This window comes from Phocoena sinus, chromosome 5 (assembly GCF_008692025.1).
Source record: "Phocoena sinus isolate mPhoSin1 chromosome 5, mPhoSin1.pri, whole genome shotgun sequence".
NCBI lineage: Eukaryota > Metazoa > Chordata > Mammalia > Artiodactyla > Phocoenidae > Phocoena > Phocoena sinus.
In genome coordinates this window covers 132,345,060-132,369,187 of record NC_045767.1, presented here as the reverse complement: position 1 = coordinate 132,369,187, position 24,128 = coordinate 132,345,060, and the positions used below count along the sequence as shown (strand labels likewise).

At 39.7% G+C, this 24,128-nt stretch overlaps 1 protein-coding gene across 3 annotated transcripts in view; it reads left to right on the top strand.

Annotated features, from left to right (window-relative positions):
* Positions 1-21,941, top strand: part of PKD2 (polycystin 2, transient receptor potential cation channel) — a 49,119-nt gene extending 27,178 nt beyond the window's left edge. For 2 of the 3 annotated variants that reach the window (XM_032632229.1, XM_032632230.1), the window contains exons 7-15: positions 1,871-2,038; positions 4,633-4,814; positions 6,159-6,279; positions 9,626-9,724; positions 12,284-12,405; positions 12,654-12,771; positions 14,381-14,544; positions 19,148-19,295; positions 19,703-21,941. In XM_032632229.1, the coding sequence (XP_032488120.1) occupies positions 1,871-2,038; positions 4,633-4,814; positions 6,159-6,279; positions 9,626-9,724; positions 12,284-12,405; positions 12,654-12,771; positions 14,381-14,544; positions 19,148-19,295; positions 19,703-19,939 (1,359 nt within the window). In that variant the 3' untranslated portion in view covers positions 19,940-21,941. Of the gene's footprint in view, positions 1-1,870; positions 2,039-4,632; positions 4,815-6,158; positions 6,280-9,625; positions 9,725-12,283; positions 12,406-12,653; positions 12,772-14,380; positions 14,545-14,848; positions 14,889-19,147; positions 19,296-19,702 lie in introns of all 3 variants that reach the window. The other variant, XR_004349945.1, reaches the window with a different exon arrangement.
* Positions 21,942-24,128: the final 2,187 nt, after the last annotated feature.

Genomic DNA, 24,128 nt, shown 5'->3' with positions numbered 1-24,128 from the left:
AAGTATTTGGATAAAAATAAATACAAGTAGAATTCTAGCACTTTCATATCACCTGCCTAGAAGTTTTAATGTTTTCATCTCACACCCCAGTGAATTGCCTCGTGCCCACCTTGGAGACCGCGGGAAAAATAGCTGATGACGTCATGGAAATTGAGGCTAGTCTCTTGGCTCAGCAGCTGCAGAATTTTGCAAGTGCTTCTTAGTGCTGACAAGACAACAGTTCAGGCAGTGTGCTTTTATGAGAACAGGGAACGGCTACTGGAATCCTACTTCTCCTTTGAAACCGTCTCTGACCCTTTAGAAATAGAAATAGGGCACGCTTTCCGTGAAGCTTATGCCAAAGAAAGAAAGTTCTTTTATAGATAAGAGATGAGAATCTCAAAGAAAACTCAGAGCCACGTAACGACCCAAATGCCCACCAAACCTCTTTCCTCTCTTCTTCTCTCTCATTCTCTATTTTGAAGGAAGAGGCTCAGGACATTTAGTGTATTTCTATGGCATTGTATAAATGACCACATATTCCATATTTTTATTCCATTTGCCCTGGGCAGAGCAAAAACAAAGGGTACCTAGTGAGAGTTGGTAAAGGGTTATTTTTAGATTCAGTCAGTCAGCCCTTTTTTCTCAGTGAAGTCCATGCAGAAAAACACTTATTAGGGTATTCCAGAGAGCTCAAGGGAAGTATTCCTACCACCAGTGCAAAAATACTAGACTAAGTCTGGGAACCCTTCACAGGGAAGACGAGGAAGGTGGTGAGGTTGGCTTTTGCAGCTGAGGCTGGCAGACAGGCAGGCCCTGACTCTGATAATCACCAGACAGGCATCTCAAGAAGGGCTGATGCGGTGGTCCTTGGCCATCATCCGTGAGAAGAGAGAGATGGACCGCAGAGGTCACGGCACCTGCCGTAGCCCGCACGCCGTGGATTCGGGGTCCATGTGGGGGCCCGGTGGTTATGGCTGACCCCTAGCACTTTACACACATACATGTTAATCCAGTGGTGATGGGTGCAAGGCGGGCCCAGCGTTCCCCTCGGATTTTTGTAGGCCAGAACCAAAGCAGATGTGAAGAGTTGTATGGTCATGAGTTAAAGGACAGAAGGAAGCAAGTGGGGAACCCTTGGCTCTCATGTACCCACTGCAAGCCTTGTTGAGCCCTCTGTGCCCTTCGTTCCCGCCATCTAAGACCAAGCTCATTCTTCCCTGTCACGGGCGCTCCTTTGAGCATGTCTTGTTTCACCCTTCCCCTGTGTGGTGTGATGCCAGCTTCTTAGAAGGTTTTTGTACTCTTCGTCTCTGAGTGTTTATCTGCTCTTGAACCAGAGTATAAGCTTCTCGAGGACGAGGTTTGTACTTTCCACTTGTATTTGTTCCTCTTGCGCCTTCGCACGGTGCTGTGTACACAGATATCCACCATGTGTTTGTTGAATAAAGGAAAGAATAGATGGCTGGAAGATGAAAAAAAAGAAACCCCGCAAATAAAAACAGAGAGCGAGACGAGGCCTGGGAAAGCACAAGGCTGGAAAGTGATTTACATGAAGGTGGCGGAATAAAACAGAAGGCGTTCCTGTTTGGGTTTCCTTTTGTAATAAAGTGACGTCTCCCGGGTGTGTGCACGCGCGTGTGCAGCCACATGCGTGCACACGTGCGCTCACTGTGTTTCTATTCCTAACCAAGGAAGTGCGAGCGATATATTCTTTTACTTTTTTACACTTTCCCTCCGTGTGAGTGACTTAATTTATGCATGCCGTTGGGTGAGTAGAATGGTGAGCCCTAGAATTAATACATTTGTGAAGGAAGATAAACTAGTCATTTTAAGGTAAGTGATATATTTCTAGAACACTGCAATAATATCTAAATCTTTTGTCTTCCAGCTGTCAGTGGTAGCTGCAGGAATTAACATACACAGAACATCGAATGTGGAGGTGCTCCTCCAGTTTCTAGAAGATCAAAATGCTTTCCCCAACTTTGAGAATCTGGCATACTGGCAAATACAGTTCAACAACATAGCTGCTGTCATAGTATTTTTTGTCTGGATTAAGGTAATTTATAAATTTCAGGTTCAGATCTTTAATATCGTTTTCATCTTTTTATTAACGTGAGTCGCACAAAATGTTGAAGGACTTGAATTGGTTTCTGTGGCCGAGTGTAAGCAGCCAGCCCCACGTTTACAAGTGAAGTCAGCTAGCAATACTCACGTGACGGTACATCTCACTGTCTGCCTGCTACCTGCACTCTTGGAAGACCTGTCTTTGGAGGTTTCATTTAACAAATGCGTTAAGAGACCTTTGTGTGTCACCTGGGCCTGGGGTCCCCTGGCTGTGCTAACCCAGAGACAGGTTCAAGTTTCACCGTAAGTGGGGTGAACCAGGTGAAGGAAAAGGGACTAAGAGAAAGGAGGGGAAGGGTGGGGAAAGGAAAGGGAGAGATCCTGCACTGGCAATGTTCTCCGGAAGGATTGCCTCCTTTCCGGGTGGAGGCCGGAGAAGCTTTACCTAGAATTGAGATTGGGACAGACAGGTCCTCCGAGTAGTACCTTCACGACTCATTTCCTTCTTCTCCCAAGGCACCGTGTGCCTTTCCTCGTGCGTGAAAGCTCAGGTCACTTCATATACGATGAGCCTCAATTCTGGAGATTGAGGAAATGTCATTGTTTTTGAGGGCAGCTGCCAGCCTGTCACCACTTAAGTTCTATGATTGTGCCATCCAGATAGTAGCTGTCAGCCACCAGTAACTATTTCGATTTTAATTTAAATTAATTAAAATGACATGCAATTAAACATTCAGTTCCTCAGTCACTCTGGCCGCATTTTCAGTGTTCAGTGTCTATATGTGGCTAGTGGCCACTGTATTAGATAGCGGAAATACAGAGCATTTCCATCATCAGAGAAAATTCTGTTGAAGAGCCCCGTTCTAGAAGGTACTTTCCAAACAGTCACTTATTTTCCCGAATTGTTATTCACATCTGGAAGGCCTGAGATTTATCAGAGGGCGCTTAGACCTCGTCCTGTATCTCTCGTGCTGTTTATTCAGTTACATGTTCGTTCAAGAGAAACCATCACTAACGTACCGTACCTTTATCACAAAACAGAACAATAATCAAGATCTCCTAGAAATACTACTAGGAATTGTGTCAAGTAATGTGATTACAACAGCCGTCAGAAACATTTTGTTGTGCCAGATGTGCTTTATAAGAGGTCTTTAAGTACAATTCTAGAGATTTCCTTTCAGTGTGTGCCTCAGGGTGTTCGTCTCGTTTAGTGCTTCGCCTGTAAACATCTTGCCCCCAAGACCTTGTGAACCATTAGGTTCTTTAAGGCAGAGATTGGAGCTCAGCTTCTAACGGATCTGCCCACTTCCTTCCGCCGAGACTCCTAGCTAGAGCCGTGCGGTGTGTCCTGCCCTCTGGGCTCGAGCTGCCGAACCTGGGCAGTATCCTCTGTGCCTCGTCTACAGAAATGCGCCGTGTGGCTGTGCAGTCAGATAGAGCCCGGTTCAGATCCTCACTCCAAGCCCTGGCCAATGCCTGGCACAAACTTCATGCACGATAAGTGACTGTTAATATACAATAAGTATTTTCTGGAGGTTTTTCTAACTAGTGTCTTCTTTTTGAAGACGTTTTTTCTTTTTTGGATGTGGACCAATTTTAAAGTCTTGGTTGAATTTGTTACAATATTGCTTCTGTTTTATGTTTTGTTTTTTTTGGCCGCCAGGCATGTGGGATCTTAGCTCCCCGACCAGGGATCGAACCCACACCCCCTGTATGGGAAGGTGAAGTCTTAACCCCTGGACCGCCAGGGAAGTCCCTTAACTAGTGTTTTTTTATGTTAACTCTTTTTGTTTTTATTGAAGTACAGTTAATTCGCAACGTTGTGTTAGTTTCAGGTGTACAGCAAAGTGATTCCGTTACATACCTATGTACGTACATACATTCTTTTTCAGATTCTTTTCCATTATAGGTTATTACAAGATGTTGAGTATAGTTCCCTGTGCTACACAGTAGCTCCTTGTCATTTATCTAGCTAGTTTTCATTTGTGGGGTTTTTTCCTCCTTTGTTTTATTCTTTCCAGGAGAAAAATATCAATGGTCATTTTAATTATAATTAAACTTGTTTTCACTATAAATGAGAAAATATAAGTGGCTGGATTTGAAAAAAAGCAAGTCATTTTTGTCCTCTCTTTCTTTCTGTTGTAAAATATACATAACAGAATTTTCCATTTTAACTGCTTTTAAGTGAACAACTCAGTGGCATTAAGTACCTTCACAGTGCTGTCAGTGTTGTACAACCATCACCACTGTGCGCGTCCAGAACTTTTTCATCGTCCCAGCTGCAACGTCTTTATCCATTCAACACTGACTCTCCGTTTCCCCCTCCCTCCAGCTCCTGGTAACTTCTGTTCTCCTCTGTCTCTGTGAATTTCCCTACTCTAGGTACCTCACGTAAGTGGAATCATGCAATACTTGTCTTTTCGTGTCTGGCTTATTTCACTTAGCACAGTGCTTTCAAGTTTCATTCGTGTTGTAGCAAATCAAAATTTCCTTCCTTCATAGGGCTGAATAATGACCCATCACACGTATATACCGCAGTTTGTTTACTCATTCATCCTCGTGTCTCATCTCCCCTCTCTTTTACAGCTCTTCAAATTCATCAACTTTAACAGGACCATGAGTCAGCTCTCCACAACCATGTCTCGGTGTGCCAAAGACCTCTTTGGCTTTGCAATTATGTTCTTCATTATTTTCTTAGCATACGCTCAGTTGGCATACCTTGTCTTTGGCACTCAGGTTGATGACTTCAGTACTTTCCAAGAGTGTATGTAAGTATGAAATTAAGAAGAAAAATTTCATCATAGACAGTGCTGCCTTCTCGAGGTTAAATAAACCTTCACGGTGGCTATTTAACTACCAAGTACTTAAAAGTAGTTGTTTAAAATGAGAATTAGGGCTTCCCTGGTGGCGCAGTGGTTGAGAGTCCGCCTGCCGATGCAGGGGACACGGGTTCGTGCCCCGGTCCGGGAGGATCCCACATGCCGCGGAGCGGCTGGACCCGTGCGCCATGGCCGCTGAGCCTGCCCGTCCGGAGCCTGTGCTCCGCAACGGGAGAGGCCACAACAGTGAGAGGCCCATGTACTGCAAAAAAACAAAACAAAATAAAAAAACAACAAAAAAAAAGAGTTAATTCTCTTTCCCAGAAACATTGACCCATCAATGCAAAGATGACAATACCTTCTGAAACATTAATGTTTAAGACAGAGCCCGAAAGTAGTAAGATATAGAAGAACAGCTATAGTAAACCAACTCTGTTCCAAACACTGAGGTCTTCTTAGCACCACATGCAGATGGTAGCATTTAAGAGACCTTTGCCTATACTTTTATTCCTATTAAATAATGTTGCCATAAACTTCAAACTTCAGCCTATTTTCTAAGAAGAAAAGGGTATTTCTAATATTCCAGGAGAAGCTCAAACCAATACAGGAATTTTCAGTCTTTTTCCAAAGTTCTCGAATAGGATATGAAAAACCATTTCAGACTTCCATGTCACTTAGAAAGGAGTTAGTTAGGAAATAAGATGATCGTGATAATAGGAGTTAATGGGGCTTTGTGCATGAGGAACCCTGATTCATGTTGCTGTCTGATGAAAGTCAGGAATGGAAACAACTGTACTGATAAAGACCCAGCATCTGGCAACGTGCAGCAATTCTCAACCCCACTCTAGGTGCATTGAAATAGTGCATCTTCGTACATGTACAATTTTGACTATCCTTCAAAAATCTTTTTTTCTTACGAGATTTTAAATTTAGACTCAGGGTGACCATTGTGAAGGTTTAGGGTTACCATATTTTACCCAGATTACGTCTTACTTTCTTCGAGCCTATTGCTTTATAAGCCATCTAATAATATATTTTCTTTTTACCAAATGGAAATAACATAGTTAGCACGAAAGCATATTCTTTTGATTCTAGAAGGCTCTAGTGGCTCATATGAGTAACGAGTTTTCCGAAGGGGTTGACACGTTTCTGTTATTTGGCAGCTTTCCACGCTGATTAAAAAACAAAAGGTCCAAAAGTATGAAATCATCTTTTAAGAAATGTTATGTCAGAAGAATGCCGGACGTTCTTTGTTTTCGTACTGTGGTGTTGTGCTTTGTTTTGTTTTTGTAGCTTCACTCAATTCCGTATCATTTTGGGTGACGTCAACTTCGCAGAGATGGAGGAAGCTAATCGAGTTTTGGGACCAATTTATTTCACTACGTTTGTGTTCTTTATGTTCTTCATCCTTTTGGTATGTACACTTGTTGTTTGTACCGAGGTGCTTTACACTTCATGTATCACCATCATAAATCATCATCTCTTCTTTTCTCTCGCACTTTATTCCCTATCAGTTTTTTAAAGACTCAGGAAGTAGTAAAAAACGTGGGTATCAGGAAACATATTTTATTTTACTTCTCATTCACTCACAGTTTTAAGTCTTCACCAAGTATTTTTTCCAGGATCTTTCATTTATATATGTACTCAGTGCAAAAAAAAGAAGTAGATCAAGTGCAAATGTATAGTTTCCTAAAATAGTGCTTTGCCCTTTAAGAAGTAGAATACGCTTACATGCTTTTTTTTAACACGAGTGTCAGCACTTTCGTGGTCACTCGCTTGAGTGACTTTTCATTTCTCTCCTTCTTCTTTTCTTTTTTAAAAATAGAAACTGACAAAGCCAGCCAGATGCAGGGTGTCAGGAGTAACATTTGAGTGAATTATTGCGTCTCAAGATCAAGATAGGTTGTTTTAACTTACTCATATTTAATATATCTAGAGACTGCCTACAAAAAGTATTCAAATTTTAATTTAAAACTAAATCTCACAATGAATGGAAATGGCTTTAAGTATTATTTTCACAAATAATCCTTTTATTCTTTTGATTTGGTACAGATGCATATTTTTAACATTTTGGCCTTAAATTAATTAAGATTTTTTAAAAGGCACTTTTTTCTTCATGTTAACATTTATACATTTGTTTGTCCACTCCACTAAGAAAGTATTAAACTAAGTGAGCTTAACCTAGGCATGGGTATTTTTCATTTAAACACTAACACTTAAGATTTTCCTTAAGAAAATAAAATCTTAACCATTTGAAGAAAAAAAACATTGTTTCCATTTTTAATGGATTTTCTAAAGATCCTTTGTATAAAGTTCATTAATTCAGTTGTAAGAGCTCCAGAGTTCGTCCAGGTATTTAGTGCTTAAGTATATGTATTTACTGATTGAGAATTAGATGTACTTTAATGGTACTCAAAGAATCAGGAATAGCATGAAAATCCATTTATATCTTGCTATATGCATGTATCATTATTAGTTTTAGGGCTTCCCTGGTGGCGCAGTGGTTGAGAGTCCGCCTGCCGATGCAGGGGACGCGGGTTCGTGCCCCGGTCCGGGAAGGTCCCACATGCTGCAGAGTGGCTGGGCTCGTGAGCCATGGCCACTGAGCCTGCGCGTCCAGAGCCTGTGCTCCGCAACGGGAGAGGCCACAGCAGTGAGAGGCCCGCTTACCGCAAAAAAAAAAAAAAAAAAAAGTTTCTCTTTCCTGTTATATATTAAAGAAAAAAAAAGAGGGAAGAGTAAGCCTTTGTTACTCTCTAACATTGGTAGTACTTTGAATTCTGGAGCAGCTGAATCCCTGAATGTCTACTAAGAGAATAAAAATCTCAGGCCACCTAAGTGTTCTTTGTACGTCAGTCTGCCAAGTGAGGGACGTGATGGTGGCAATTGGAAATGCTCCAGTGTGGGCTTGTTTGAATATTGTCCTCTAGTAGGCAGTGCACCTACGTTATTCAGTTATTTTATCAGATCAATCACTAGAACGTGAAAAGCTCTTAGTTTTTGTGTTTATACTGAAATATTTATTTGTACCACTGAACAAAAAGGAACTGTTCTCCCTGTACCCTCCAGAGAGAGAGGAAGCTACTGTCAATACGGATTTTTTTTTTTTTTTAATGGCAAGCCAAGTGCGGGGCTGGCCACTGTTCTGAGATGACTGCGGGTGTTAACGTATTGCCGCCACTTAAAAAGCCACAGTGGCATGCGGAGGCTCAGCTGAGTCAGGAGGCAAAAGCCCTGCCATCAACAGGGAAAGACCTCCTGTTGCAAAGTCCATCCCACAATTAAGTGAAGCTTGTGAGACAGGATGGAGACGAGGTGAACTTCCTCTCCCCACACCTTCGAGAGCCGTTCTCAGTCACTTTCCATTTTTTGAAATCTCTTCAGAGGACACACACTTTAATCCATTTCAACTAAGACACTTGCAGCCATTAGCTAACCATCATTTGGAAACAGAAATGGAACATTAGATGCCTGTGTTGGATGGGCGAAGGTGGGACATGGTCCACTGACTGCAACTGTCCACCCTTAGAATCAAGCATTAAGCCAGGAACTTACGTGTGTTTTATATTCTGTTCTCATTTCTGCTACAGAATCTTAAACGGCATTCCTCCTTAATTCTTAGAGATTTAGTAGCTCATTAAAATACTAGAGCTCTCATTTGTTCATTCATCAGTCATTCAATAAATATTTACTGAGCCACTATATTCCAGGCAATGTGCTGGGTACTGGGGATGCAAGTGGTAAGGAAAATAGATACCAACCCTCCCCTCATGAAGATTCCACAGACTTGTGGGGAGAACAGACGTAGTACACAACTGTACAGTCACAAACCATAGTTACATGCTAAAAAGGAAAAACAATGGAAGGGCATGTTAAAGAAGGGCCTGATCGGTAGGTGTGATGCTTTGAGAAACCCGTTGGAAATAGGTGTTAGAAATACAACCCATTATAGTGGGGAAGGGACAAGTCAGGAAAATGAACTAACCACCACTGAATAATAATAATAGCTATAAATTATGTAGCACTTGCCATCCATTAGGCCCTGTCCTAAGCACTTTACGTAGATGAACTCATTAATCCTTACAACAAATCTGTAGGGGACGTACTACTATTTCTCCCATTTTATAAATGTAAAAACAAACAAATTTTCAAATTAGGAGTAGCAGCGCCAAGACAGAAACCCAAGTTTGCTCGACTCCAAAGTCTGTCTTTAGCATTAAGCTTTTCTTGACTCTCTTTCTACTAGGCCTACCATGTTTCTGTTTGCAGAGGTCTTTTTATCTCCTTAAAATGTGTTCTGGAATCTCAACTATTATAACAATATTTGGAATAAGCATAGAATTCCACTTGTCTGTATTGACTGTTGAAATTTGAGGAGTTCTTTAGAGTTCTACACCTCTAATAATTTATGTCAGATGAAAAAATGTAGAGAACATAGATAATCAAAAATAATGAAATAATCCCACCATTCATAGGTAAATACATTAATATTTTGTTCTATTTCATTATTGTCTCTTTTTGCAAAATATATCAATGTATGGTTTTGTAAGTAAGAATATATATTGCATTTTCCCTTGCCATGACAATGGAAAAACTAATTTTCCCAAAGAATTTGGTAGCAAACTATTAATTGATGACTTCATAAAATACCTAAATTGTTAAAAAAAAAAAAAAAAAGACATGTCAAATTTTAGATTGATGTTAACAAAATATATCTAGGTTTCTTCTTTAATCTCTACCTTCCTTTGATTTACAAACAGAATATGTTTTTGGCCATCATCAATGATACTTACTCTGAAGTTAAATCTGATTTGGCCCAGCAGAAAGCTGAAATGGAACTCTCGGATCTTGTCAGAAAGGTATGACAAGCCCTAATTCTCAGAATCGTTTTATTTTCTATATAAAACGAACATTGTTTCAGCCAGATTGCCAAATCAACATTGATCCATTGACACCACTTAAAGAGTAGATTGCTATGTTCCAGGAATAATTTAAATGTTCTCTATGCCGGAGATAGAGATGGATATAATGCTAGCTTGAACTTAAATTCTGGGAATCCTTTAGTGCCCTAGAATTAAATTCTCAATAATCTCTTTTGCCTCTTAAGAGCTGAGCTCCTGGGTTCATCCCCTATTTATTTTGGTATCTCCTCTAGTCGGCTCTCACTTTCAGATCCAGAGTTCAGAATAAACGGGAAGGGAAGATTATATAAAGACATTTTCCCTTCGTCTATCTTAATTACGATTAAAAAAAAAAAAAAGGGAAAGACGTTTTAGAGGCAAATATTCTGTTGTTCACTCTTTACCCTGACCTTCCAGGGAAGTGTTAAAATAGTCAAAGGAAAAAGTCCTTGGATCAAGGCCGCGACCTAAGGGCCTGAGAACTTTCACTTACGCACCTTCTCAGGAAGTGTTTACTTGTTAATGGAAGGGCGGGGCAGGAAAGCTGGGCAGCTTTGTTCTTCTTAATGTGACTTCTATGCTTGATTTAAAATATAAAACTTAAACAACAACAAGTAACTGCATCTGAAGTACACAGCTTGTTCCCTGTCACCATTCAGCGAACGCACAGTGGCTCCTTAAGCATAATATTTTTCCGTTTGGTTCAAACCACAGGACAATGTTGTCTGTGAGAGAACTTCCGCTGTGTAAAACAAAGTCCCTTGGACAGGACCTAACGTTTGTGTTACCCTGAACTTTGCATAATAGTCGATTACATGCTAGCAAATCCCCGGGGTAACACAAGCAGTCCTCACTTTGTACTTCGGTTCTGACGTGCACGGTATCAGTGATTTCAGTTAAGTAATTCGAGCCTCTCAACGTAGTTCAAATTTCAGTTATTACAGTATATTAGCTGTGAGTAATAGCACGAAGGACGAACTTCACTAATAACGTCCCTTCTTTCAAAGTCAAGGATGGTCACTGAGCATCTGCTATTCAGTTTACGTACAAAACTTGTAGTTGTGCCCTTATCTCCCAGCGATAAACCATGTGACATTTTACAAAGATGCATAACTAAAATAGAGAATAGGCCAGCAAAGAAGAAAGTATAGGAAAGAAACAAGGAATGATAACACTGGAAGTGAAATTAAAAACAAACGTAATGGATTTACAGAAGAAATACGTAGCTGGCCAGGGGAGCGTTCACACTGCCACCATTCGAGAGCTAGACGGCAGCCAGAAGAACTCAGTGAAGGCAAATTTATCAGCATAAATGAGGAAAGTGACTGTGATGAGTAGGATAAAGGTGTCTCAGAGGAAATCACACTGGCAACAAACTTCACATTAAAGGAGCTCTTGGAGATATTTCACAACTTTGAAAGTGCAAGGGATAAAATGTTGGAAGCTGATACAGGTTAAGAAAGGATTATGATAACTCATCAAGACGTAGAAAAGATGCTCACTCTATATTGTAAGTTACACAACAACAAGAAGAATGCAAGCACTGTTCACACTGCTCTGGATAAGTTTTTTAACAAACAAGTAAAACTTTAATTTTCGATGTTTCTACTGATTAAAATGTCAACGTACTAAAATATTCATTTTACTATTTTTTAAATTTCCGTAAAATTTATAACCAACACCAAGGGAGTTTTTAACGTTTTAACATTTTGACAGAAGTTTTAAAGGTTACAGAACAATCATAATTTTTCCTATTGATCGTTTGCATCGCTTCACACGTTGCACGGTGGTTTGCACAGCCCCGTGCTGCCGTGCATAGCAAGGTCTGCCTGCCATGTATGCGTGAAAGATCCTCATCTCCATGTCACCGAAATTTTTTTTTTTTTAACGTCTTTATTGGGGTGTAATTGCTTTACAATGGTGTGTTAGTTTCTGCTGTATAACAAAGTGAATCAGTTATACATATACATATGTTCCCATATGTCTTCCCTCTTGCGTCTCCCTCCCTCCCACCCTCCCTATCCCACCCCTCCAGGCTGTCACAAAGCACCGAGCCGATATCCCTGTGCCGTGTGGCTGCTTCCCACTAGCTATCTACCTTACTACGTTTGCTAGTGAGTCACCAAAATTTTTTCACACACGTGACATATGTAAGGAAATTACCAGTTTCTTAAGAACAGTTTCTTAAGAACTGTTGCACATTCCTACATATTCTGAGACAGACAGCTGTGGAACACAGTGATTTTCATTCCTCTAACCTAAACGTGAATACAAACCAAAAGGCCCCTAGCTCTTGATTTATGGAAAGACCCTCACTCTTCCCATATAACTCTCCCACAAGAGCTTCACAGACAACTCGGGATGCATCCATCATTCATCCAACACATACTTGTTTTGTGGCCCACTTACATCAGGCACTGTTCTTGCCACTGGGTTTACAGTAGTTACCACTGTAATTGGAAGGCAGAGCAAATGCAAAAGGAGGATAAACTAAATCACGTCTTTTCTTTCCAACAGGGCTACCATAAAGCCTTGGTCAAACTAAAACTGAAGAAAAATACCGTGGATGACATTTCAGAGAGTCTGCGGCAGGGGGGAGGCAAGTTAAACTTTGATGAACTTCGACAAGATCTCAAAGGGTAAGAATCACAATTTCTGTGGCCCTGGGAAAGTCCTTGTGTAAAGATAAATCCTTGGTGATAGGCTGACGCAAGTGCTCATGAAGACACTTCTTTTTCAGAGGTGGGTGTCTTTCTGGAATGTATTGTAAGAGGAGGACTGGCCCTGACTCAGCAGTTTCTCCTTTCCTCCTGCATGTGGATGTCTCTGTGTTTGGGCTGGACCATGTACATGAATGAGTTCATCTGTAACCTCTCACTAATTTCAGGAAGGGCCATACTGATGCAGAGATTGAGGCAATATTCACAAAGTACGACCAGGATGGAGACCAAGAACTGACAGAACGTGAGCACCAGCAGATGAGAGACGACCTGGAAAAAGAGAGGGTGGGTCTAGTTTAGGAGCACATGATTGATTCTTTACCTACCATGTTTCAAACACCTTACTAAGTAGTGGATTACTGAGAGCGTGTGTGTGTGTCTTCTCTTTTTCCTTCTTCCTCTCTCTCTCTCTCTCTCTCAGTTGATGTAGTAGTACCCTGCTTACTCCAAAAAGGATGGGAGTTTGGGGGAGAGTGGATGCGTGTGTATGTGTGGCTGAGTCACTTTGCTGTGCACCTGAAACTGTCACGACATCATTAATCGGCTACACTCCAAGAGAAAATAAAATTTAAAAAATATATATATTAAAATGCAATGTTAGCATAAATGTAAAAAAATAGAAGAGTGAAGCAAAACAAAACTGAGATATAAAACTGAATGTGAATGAAACTAAAAAAAAAAATGCATTCCACAAAAATACATATGCTTAATAAGATTGAGCAACAAATTTAGCCCTAAGCTTTCTAGTAAAGCCACTTGAGGGGAAACCTGAGTGGTTATATACTTCACAGTGTCCATGAGAATGGGAAAAAAAGATTTCTCAGGAGAGATACAATTAATTAGTTGTTCTTTAAATTATCATTTATAATAAAATAAAACTAACAGCTGCCTTCCATTTGAATACTTACAATGAAACTGTTAAAAATAAACTTACATGAGCTTTTATAATCAGAAAACATAATTTAAAGCTTTAACTTTAAAAATAGATGGTTAAGGGCTTCCCTGGTGGCATAGTGGTTAAGAATCCGCCTGCCAGTGCACGGGACTCGGGTTCGAGCCCTGGTCCAGGAAGATCCCACATGCCACAGAGTAACTGAGCCCGTGCACCACAACTACTGAGCCCGCGTGCCACAACTACTGAAGCCTGCGCACCTAGAGCCCGTGCTCCACAACAAGAGAAGCCACCACAGTGAGAAGCCTGGGCACCACAAGGGAGAGTAGCCCCTCCTTGCTGCAGCTAGAGATAGCCCCGCGCCCAGCAACAGAGACCCAATGCAACCAAAAATAAATAAATGAAACTAAATACATTTATTAAATAAATAAATAAATGGTTAAACAAACAAACAAAAAATCATGGTAATTGAGGTACAGAAAATACAAATTAATGTCACACAAAAAAGTTAGTTTCCTATGAGGAGACAGTACAGAACAGTGGTTTCCAAATGCTGCTCCACCGAATAGTGCCAATAGATGAAAAACTTCAGTCATAGTGAAATATGAACAAGAAGACAATGAGTAATATTTTCACGTGGCTGTATTTAATACAGTTCTTATTCTAAGATTGTATCCTTCCTTCCTTTGTAGCTATTACCTATGTTAACTTTTATGAAAAGATAATATATTTCTTCATTTACTCTTTTCTCTGCTTTGCTCTGTTTTTACTGTTCTTTCTTGTCCAAACAAAAAGTTAGCAGCTTCTTGCTGGTCATTAAAATCTGTTTTGAAAATTTGCCAATCTAAAATTGAAAAGTATGAGAATCACAGTCTGGTGTTAACCTCACAGAAATCCTGGGTAAATGGCACACACCCATTTCCCATTTGCCCATGCCCTCAGTGAAGCTTCTGTGGAGTCTGGGGGTTCCTGCTCATCACTCAGTGATACCATGTTCTCCAGGAGGACCTGGACTTGGATCACAGCTCTTTACCACGCCCCATGAGCAGCCGAAGTTTCCCTCGAAGCCTGGATGACTCTGAGGAGGATGATGATGAAGACAGTGGGCATAGCTCCAGAAGGAGGGGAAGCATCTCCAGTGGGGTTTCTTACGAAGAGTTTCAAGTGTAAGTATAAAGGAATTGGCAGAATTTGAGTTGACAGGAATCAAAATGACACTCAGTAGTTCTTCCCACCTCTCTCAATTTGTCTTTTCCATTACTAATCATCAGTTCTTTTTTTATAACTTTTATTGGTGTTTTTTCTTTTTATAAAAGTAATATGTTCATTATAGGAAAATTAGCAAATAAAGAAAAACAAAAGAAAATATTAAAATCTCTCATATTCTCAGCAACCAAAAATGTCAGTTAATATTGTGGTGTTTTTGTCTCCATTTACATGTGTTTATTCTTTTATGTTTTTATGGCCTAGCATATGGTATATCCTGGAGAATGTTCCATGTGCGTTTGAGGTATGTTCTATTGTTGTTGAGTGGAATATTCTATAGATGTTTTTTTAGGTCTACTTGGTTTTTAGTGTTATTCAGTTCTTTTATTTCCTTGTTGTTCTGCCTAGTTTTATCCACTTTTTGAAAGTGGGGTATTAAATTCCCCAACTCTTATTATTAAATTATCGACTTCATTTCTGTGAGGTTTTACTTTGTATATTTTGAATTCTCTTGTTAGGTGCATACGTGTTTATAATTGGTGTATCTTCCTAATTGATTGACCCTATTGTCATTATAATATGTCCAACTTTATCTCTAGTAAATTTTTTTGTTTTGAAGTCTTTTTTATCTGACATTACTATAGCAACTCCAACTTTCTTATGGTTGCTTTTTGCATGATATATCTTTTTCCATCCTTTTACTTTCAACCTGTTTGTATCTTGGAATCTGAAGTGTGTCTCCTTTACACAGCATATAGTTGGATCTGGTCTTTTTATCCAATCTGACAATCTCTGCCTTTTAATTAGAATGTTTACTCCATTTATATTTAATGTTATTATTGCTATAATTGGATTTAGTTTTGCCATTTTATTTTTTGTTTTCTATAGGTCTTTTTTGTTCCTCTTTTCCTTCTTTGCTGCTTTCTTTTACATAAAGTGAATATTTTCTGGTGTAACATTTTAATTCCTTTAATGATTTTTTTCACAATATTTTTTAGTTATTTTCTTAGTGGCTGCTCTAGGACTTAACATATACAAATCAACTTATCAGAATCTACTTCATATTTATACTAAGTTAATTAATCCAATGAGATATAGAAATATCATTTCTATATAACTATCAATTCCGCTCCCTTTTTGTGCCATTATTATACACATTTACCTATGTGTATTACAAACCCAACATTACATTCTTATAATTATCACTTTATATAATGTTATGTCTTTTAAAGGAGCTGAGACAAGAAACAAGAGATAAGTATATAGAGTTTGTTGTATTAACCTTCTTACTTACCATTCCTGGTTCTCTTCGTTCGTTCCTGTGGATTCAAGTTACTATCTGATATCATTTCTGTATTCCAATGCAACTTTGCTCTTACCTACCTCATTTGTCCTGTTATTATCAAATATACTATTACATTTTTATATGTTATAGACCCAATAATATAAGTATGCACATATCGTCTTCTACAATTGCTTTTTAAATCAGTTAAGAGAAAAAAGAAGAAATATGCATTTATACTATCCTTTATAGTTAAATAATTACCATTACCAGTGCTCTCTGTTTTTTTATGTGGATTCTAATGACTATCTGGAATCACTTGCTTTTGGCCTCAAGAGCTTCCTTTAGTATCTTTTCTAAGGCAGGCCTGCTAGCATGAATTCTCTCACTTTTTCTTTATCTGGGATATTTTTATTTCACCTTCATTACCTTCTAGCCCCCACTGTCTCTAAGGAGAAGACAGATGTTAGTCTTACTGAGGTTCCCTTGTATGTGACGAGTCATTTTTCTCTTGCTGCTTTCAAGATATTTTTCTTCGCCTTTGTCTTTCAGTATTTTTCCTATATATCTGAGTGTAGATCTCTTTGCATTTATCCTACTTGGAGTTTATTAAACTTCTTGGATGCATAATATGTTCATCAGATATAGGAAGTTTTCAACCACTGTGTCTTCAAATGTTTTTCTGCTCCTTTCCCTCCCTCCTTTTCTTCTGGGACTCCCATTATGTGTAGTTGGGGTCTTAATGATATCCCATGTTTCTCTTAGGCTCTGTTCATTTTTCTTCATCCTTTTTTCTCTCCATTCTTTCTTTAGATTGCATAGTTTCTGCCCATCTATCTTCAAGTTTGCTGGGTTTTCTTCTGCTGCCTCATATGTAGTCTTGAGACCCTCTAGTGAATTTTTCATTTCATGTCTTACTCTTTTCACTCCAGCATTTCTGTCTGGTTCTTTCTAACAGTCTCTCTCCCTTTATTGATATTCTGATGAGGCAGGACCATCATACTGCCCTTTATTTTCCTTTACGCGTGATTTCATTTCACTCTTTGAATATTTCACTCTCTAAATATCTGAGTTTAGAACAGCTACTTTGACTTGTCTACTGAGTCCGTCTGTATCTGGGCCTTCTCAAAGGAAGTTTCTATTGCCCGCTTTTTTTTTTCCTGTGTATGGGTCACATTTTCCTTTTTCTTTGTGTCTCATAATTTTTTTTTTTTTTTGAAACCTGGAGACGTTAAATAATATTGTATATATGTATAAATTCCCCTTCCCCCCGGAGCTTGTTTTTGTTGTCATTTGTGTGTTTGTTTTTTAGTGAAGTCTGTTTCCCCCGCATTGTGAAGCTGCTGATGTCACTTCTTAGAGGTCACACCCTGACCATGCACACCGTCATCCTGGGAAGACAGAGGTTTTAGCAGGGCTTGCATTGTCTTCTCCCTTTTCCTCTTCTCTCTGTTAAGCCTTCTGCCTCTGTTGATATTACGTCTGCCCCTTCAGTTCTGCTAATTGTTGGCTGATCGGCCTATTGTTTTCAATAATGTCTTGGGATACAGATTTCTTCACAGTGTGATGCAGTGAAATTCAGGTCCCTTTGCAGGGGTAGGTTTTGAAGCCAGTCTTTAGCTGTCTTCTTAGCTGTCTCTTTCCCTGGTTCTTTCTGGTAAACTTGCCGGTAAACAGTTTAACTTGATGATCTCGTGAAGTGACCGGCCTCCTCTTAACTGCTTATCACTACGGTCTCCCCTGTTTTCGAGAGCATTCTTAGGCTTGACTTTACCCACAGTTTGTTCCAAATTAAAGCAAGTTCACTTGGGGAAGCTTTGGAGCTCTGTCCTATGGCCTGATTCTCCCCCTAGGCAAAACTTCCGTGCCACTGCTCCAGAACTAGCGGCTGGCCCATCTCTCTCACAGTGACACCCCTGCTTCATGAATAAGGCGCTGGGCTGGGATGGCAGCCTTTGGCGTTCTCAGCTCACCTCTCCCAGCATGGAAAATCCGCCCTACCATTGGAAGCTGAGTGGGAGAAAAGAGCCTTCTGCCTCTCATCCACTCTTGCCTGGATTAGAGCCTCTGCATTGTAGACTTGGAGGTGGAGGCATAGGGATGAGAAATGCTGGCAGCCTGCCCCTCCCTGGGAGATAGTGTAGCCCCCCACTAGGAGCTGACGGGATAGGAGGGGGTGTTCTTTGCCGCACCCACCCCCAGTGGAGCTCTGTCACACTGACCTAGGGAGCAAGAGAGAGGGCAGATTGTGGCTCCAGTATCACTCACTCGTATTCTTACTGAAATTTAGTGGATTTTCTTTTTTTTTTTAACATCTTTATTGGAGTATAATTGCTTTACAGTATTGTGTTAGTTTCTGCTGTATAACAAAGTGAATCAGCTGTACGTATACCTATATCCCCATATCCCCTCCCTCTTGCGTCTCCCTCCCACCCTCCCTGTCCCACCCCTCTAGGTGGTCACAAAGCACCGAGCAGATCCCCTGTGCTGTGCAGCTGCTTTAGTGGATTTTCTTAAATAAAAGCTTCTTCGTTTGTTGTATGCCCTTAAGAAAATTTCCAGAAATTAAAAAAAAAGAATAATTCTCACAAGTTATGGTTGTTTCAATGGGGAGAGGGCCTCCAGGGCTCTCATGCCACCATTCCAGAAGTTTTGTCTCCTATTAAATGTCTTTAAGGTATTTATATAGCATTTTGTTTATTCAAAATAATAGGATCGTAAGTGAGCATACTATTTTCTAACTTCTTTATTTACATTATAGCTGACATCCTTCTATTTCATCATTAGAATGTGAACATCGTTCTGCTGCATTAAATATTGTCACAGTATAATTTCTGGTGTCTTCTTAGAATTCTGTTGTATAGATGAAGAATAGTATATTTAAGCAATCGTCGATTAATTTTTAAAGTAACCATTTTTCAGTGACCCACTATTAATAAGCAGAACCCTATATCCCTGTAGCCAAAAATTACGCACATACTTACGTCCTTTAAAACTTTTCAAAAAATGGAATATCTGAAAGAAAGAACAGGCATACCTTTTTCTGATAGGCGTACTTCTGATACAGTGTTGACTTGCAAAAAGGTTGTGCCATTTAGCGTTCCCACCAGCAGTGTGTAAGAGTTTCTCTCTAAAGTTTGAGACTATTTAGAAAGTGTTTTAGATCATAATCTTGTTTAAGAAAAAAAAAAAAATCTTAGCAGTTCCATTTGACAAACCAACTGGGCCGAAAAGCCAGCAACACAAGGTGGCTTTGCCCCTCTCAACCACGTTTCCTGCAGCCTAGTGAGACGGGTGGACCGAATGGAACACTCCATCGGCAGCATTGTGTCCAAGATTGATGCTGTGATAGTGAAGCTGGAGATCATGGAGCGGGCCAAACTGAAGAGAAGGGAGGTGCTGGGAAGGCTGCTGGACGGAGTGGCTGAGGTCAGTGGTCGTCTGAAACAGAAACACCCTGATGCTATAAAGTGTCAGGGTCATAGTTTGTAACCCTTAATCTGAGAGGATGTTTTTAACCCGTACCTGCAGATCAGTGCAGATAAAATGATAACCCAGAGGTGCTGCTTTCTTAATACTCCTCACACTGATGCGAACTGCCTTAACCGGACTGTAGAATTACTATAAATTACTATAAATTTATTACTATAAATTACTATAAATTTATTACTATAAATTACTCCATTGCTTCTCAGAATCGCCATTAAGGCTGGTGTTATTGCTCCAGCCTTACCTAAGTACAGATGATTGGGTCCCCAAATTTCCTAAGGCAACTTCTAAGTACGAGAGGGTGCATCACTCTGCCTCAACTTCTTGGTTTCTCCTTCCTTGATTAGGATGAAAGGCTGGGTCGTGACAGTGAAATCCACAGGGAACAGATGGAACGACTGGTGCGGGAAGAGTTGGAACGCTGGGAATCCGATGATGCAGCTTCCCAAATAAGTCCTGGTGTAGGCACACCGGTGGGACCAAATGGTCAGCCTCGCCCCAGGAGCTCCCGCCCTTCTTCCTCCCAGTCTGCAGAAGGAATGGAAGGTGGAGGTGGAAACGGGAGTTCCCATATCCACGTGTAGGACATGTGCTACTGTATGTGTTCTTCGTAGGTGAGAAGGCGACTGTCCTGAGTTGCGTGACAGGTACTATTTATATGCCCTGACCACCATACGTGATGCTGGCCTTCGTGACCCATCGTTAGTTCTTCTGCACTTTAATTTATTTTAGATAAACTTTGCCCATGGATCAAAGAAGATGTTTTTTCTTTTTCTCATCTAAGAAATCCAGGTGTAAATATTGAGTACAGAAAAGAAAATCTTTGTAAAGTATATTGAGTGGTATGCCCACTTGGTACCATAACTGAGTCTCCTCAGTTGACAATGAAGTGGCCTTTTGAAGCTAAAAAAAGAACTGTGAAAAGGCTTCTGAGTTTTTTATTTCCAATCACAAAAATCAGTATTGTCATTTTTGCCGAGTGTGTGAAGGGAAAATAGGGGCATTCCTTTCCACTGAGGCTTCACTCATGGGCTTAATACATAGCTTTCTTTTAAGAAAGGAGCCTTTTATTTCAACTACCTTCCTGGGGTGCACTTTTCTAAAAGAGCTAGAAAAGAACCCCAAACCATAGAATGGGTATGTAGTCATTATGCTAGAATTTGTATGAATGGTTACGATAAATGTTGTTGAACACTATGCTTTTTTGTTATTTTATCATATCTAATGCCTGGGGGGACTAACCATTTCTCTTAATTTTGACACTGTTTTCACTCTCATTTGAAACGAGCTGCATGAAACCACTAAAGACCAATTGTGGGTTGCAGTGTCATCTCTGACCATAACACAGTAGAATTGGAAGGAGCCAAATCACTAAATTTGATTTTTTTCTAATAATTAGTTTAATATAAAGATTCATCCGTATAGTCTTTTCCCATGTGGCTCAACTTCTTTGCAACTGAATTTAATGTTGCAACTAATCTAGGAAGGTCAACTTACTAAATCTTTTAGGATGTACTGAACGTTTTAACTGAGTAAATATGTTCATTTTACACAAAATATTAAGGACTTTTGAAATTCATATAAAATATTATAAAACTAAGGTTTGAGTTTTATACCACTTTAAGAACACAGAACTCAAATTCCCTTGACCCTGCGTTTCAAAACTAGAATTTATAACCCAAGTGGAGCTTAATTTAATGAAAAGGAGTTTTGGTTACTGGAAGTTCAACCGTTATCAGAAGGTATAAGCTAAAGTTTTTGAGTTTGCAGCATTTGTTTGTTTGTTTGTTTTTTTCAATAGGAGGGGGCCTCACCAAATTTATGGGGAAGAAACCTATTTCTCAACAAAAACTGAAAATCTTATTTTTCAAAACTGAGTAAGCTGACCTTTGAGAGCAAGAGAGGATGCAGTGCTGGTGAATAACGCTCACCTGGGGAATAGCCGCGAGGCCTGTTTCTAATACTGTAGTTTAAACTCACATCGTTGTTTATTTAACTGGTAGCATATGTCAGTCAAATCTTCAAAGAGAACATGAGCAAACCAGCCTTTTTTAGCTGGCTTCTACAGAAGTGCTACAGATTGGGTTTCTTTAACAGTTATTTCCCACGGCTCATCTCCATCTTTGCTTTCTTTTGAATATGCTACACAAAGTTCTTTATTACTAGGTACTAAAGTTTGCATTCCAGGGATATTGAGTGTACGTATTTATGTATGTGTACCATGTTGTTACATGTAAACAAACTTCAATTTGAAGTGCAGCCATTGTGTGGCATCCATGTGTACTGACCATGTGCCATATATCAATTATGGTCACTAGAAAGTCTTTATGATACTTATTATCATACTGTTTTTCATTTCACCTGTAAAATTTTGCAGAGTTCTTTCTCTTTACTCATAAGTTACGTATTTTTTCTTCTTCTTTAGTCACGGAGAATTACCTCCTTCTCCCTCCCCTATCATCTTCCCCTCTATATTGGTATCATTAAGAAGTTGTTACATATGCAAGTCTCTCAACAATCAAGAGTTTCATTAATGTGTAATACTGAGCACTTTACTTCCTAATAAAGACTTAATAGCAGATGTAAGAGTTGTCTGTTTCTTAAGTAGAAGCAGTTGGGTAATTTGTCTTGTATCATAGGACTAATGGTAAAGGCTTAGACTTTGCAAAAGGCATCTTTCCATGTTCAGAAACAACGATCGACACATTACTTCTTCCGCAGTAGGTACCTCTGGTAAGTTATTCTGATGATTATATTAGTGTTTCCTAACGTACAGCCACTGCATTGTACTTACGCATTCCTATAGTGAATGGTTGGCTCTGATACTTGTGCTGTTTCAAAATCTTCATACGTGATTCCCCTGTTGACTTTTCCTGAGTTCCTCCGTGGGTTCGTAACAAGAGGTGGGATGCTGAGTCCCAGGCATAGAAACGTTTAATTTCACCCAGAACTGGCAGGTTGCCCTCCAGAATAACGGCAGCAAGTCTACAATTTCACTACATGCATGAAAGTACCAGTTCTACCCAGACCCTCTCCAGCATTGGTACCATCCAGCTTCCTAATCTTTGTAACTGAATGGTTTTGAAATAAGGTGTCATTTTATTTTGCATTTCTCTGATTCCTAATAAGGTTGAACGTTGCCTTATATAGTTGTTCAACATTTGGGTTTCCTTTTTGTGAATTGCCCATTCAGATCTTTAAGATAGTACACTTTGATCTAATGGGAAACAGGTGTGTTTCTGTATGTTGTCTGTTTTTCCACTGGGTCATGGTCTATTTTGTTGATTTGCATAAGTTCCTTGTGTGATTTAAATAGTAATCCCTTATCAGTTTTGGATTGTTCATCTCTCTCATCAGACTGGTGATTTTGTCAGTGTTTCCTTGGTGTTCATGTGTTAATAGTAATATCCATCAGTATTTTTTTTTCCTGTATTGTTTTGGGGGTTTTAAAGAGACCTTTGTAAGGTCACAAACTTTTATTTATTAAACTTACGGTTTTACTTTCACTTTGAATACATCTTAAGAGTAACTTTGCATAAGGTCCATAGGTATTTTTCTCCACAGAATCGAGCCAGTTATATCAGTACTCTCTATGAAATAGGTCATTTTCTTTACTAGTTCATGGCATCACTGATACATTTCAGGTTCATGTACATACGTGTCTATTTTTGAATCCTTTAGCCTCTTACACCCATCTCTGAATGTTCCTGCACAATAGTTTTTATTATGACTCTGTAGTATGTCCTCCTTCATATGTGCTAAGGTCTTCATATGTGTTCTCCTCTTTGGCCCTCTTTTTATTGACTAGGCTATTTTTGTGTACTGTTATTTTTCCATATAAATGTCAGAACAAGTTTGATGGGTCCCGGGGCACGAGGGTAGGGGAGGAGGAAAGAGAGCAGAAAGTCCTGCTGAAATCTAGTTGGAACTGCATTGAATTTATTCATTAGTTTGGGTAGAACTGACGTGTTTACAAATATCAGAAACAGAACTCTTCATCTATTCAGAACTTCCTTAATGCCCTGTTTCCTTAAATTTCTTAAAGATTTTATGCATTCTTTAATATGGTTTTATTGCTACTATGAACAGTATCTTGTCTTCCATTATATTTTCTAGTTCATTATTGCTGACATAAAGGAAAATTACTACTTTTTTTATAAATTAATCTTACATATATCATACTTGTTGAACTCCTATACTACCTCTAATAGATTCTGCGTTGATTCTTTGGGTTTTCTATGTAGAAGACCAGCTCATTTGTAAATACGGACAGTACCGTGTTAGAGGCTAGCAATAATAGTAGACATGCTTGTCTTGTTTCTGGTCTTAACAGGAATATGTTTTAGCTTGTGATCCTCTAAAAGAAAACCAAGGCAAGGACTTGAGTTCAGGTGATACTAGGAACCTGGAGTAGGAAACAAGAGTGAGCCAGGAAAGGAGGAAATTCATATACAGGTGTGTCATTGCAGTTGACTCTGTAAGGCACAGAAGCCCAACTCCACCTCTGAGAAGGCTGCGGAATGCCTCCTGTAATTCCTTATCTGAAGAACATAAGCCTGGGGCATTTGTCCACTGGCTCTGATCCCTGCTGGTTGACGGGCGCTCCTGGGGTGTTAACACCCCTGCAGTTTCAGGCTACACTTGCACGCGGGCTGAGCAGTTTCCTTCAGCTTTGGAGAAGGCCCTAGCGCAGAAAAGTGAAGAGATTTGTGGTGCAGGCTGGAGGAGGGGTAATTGACGTCAACATGATCTGAGCTCACGTGGAGCCGTCCA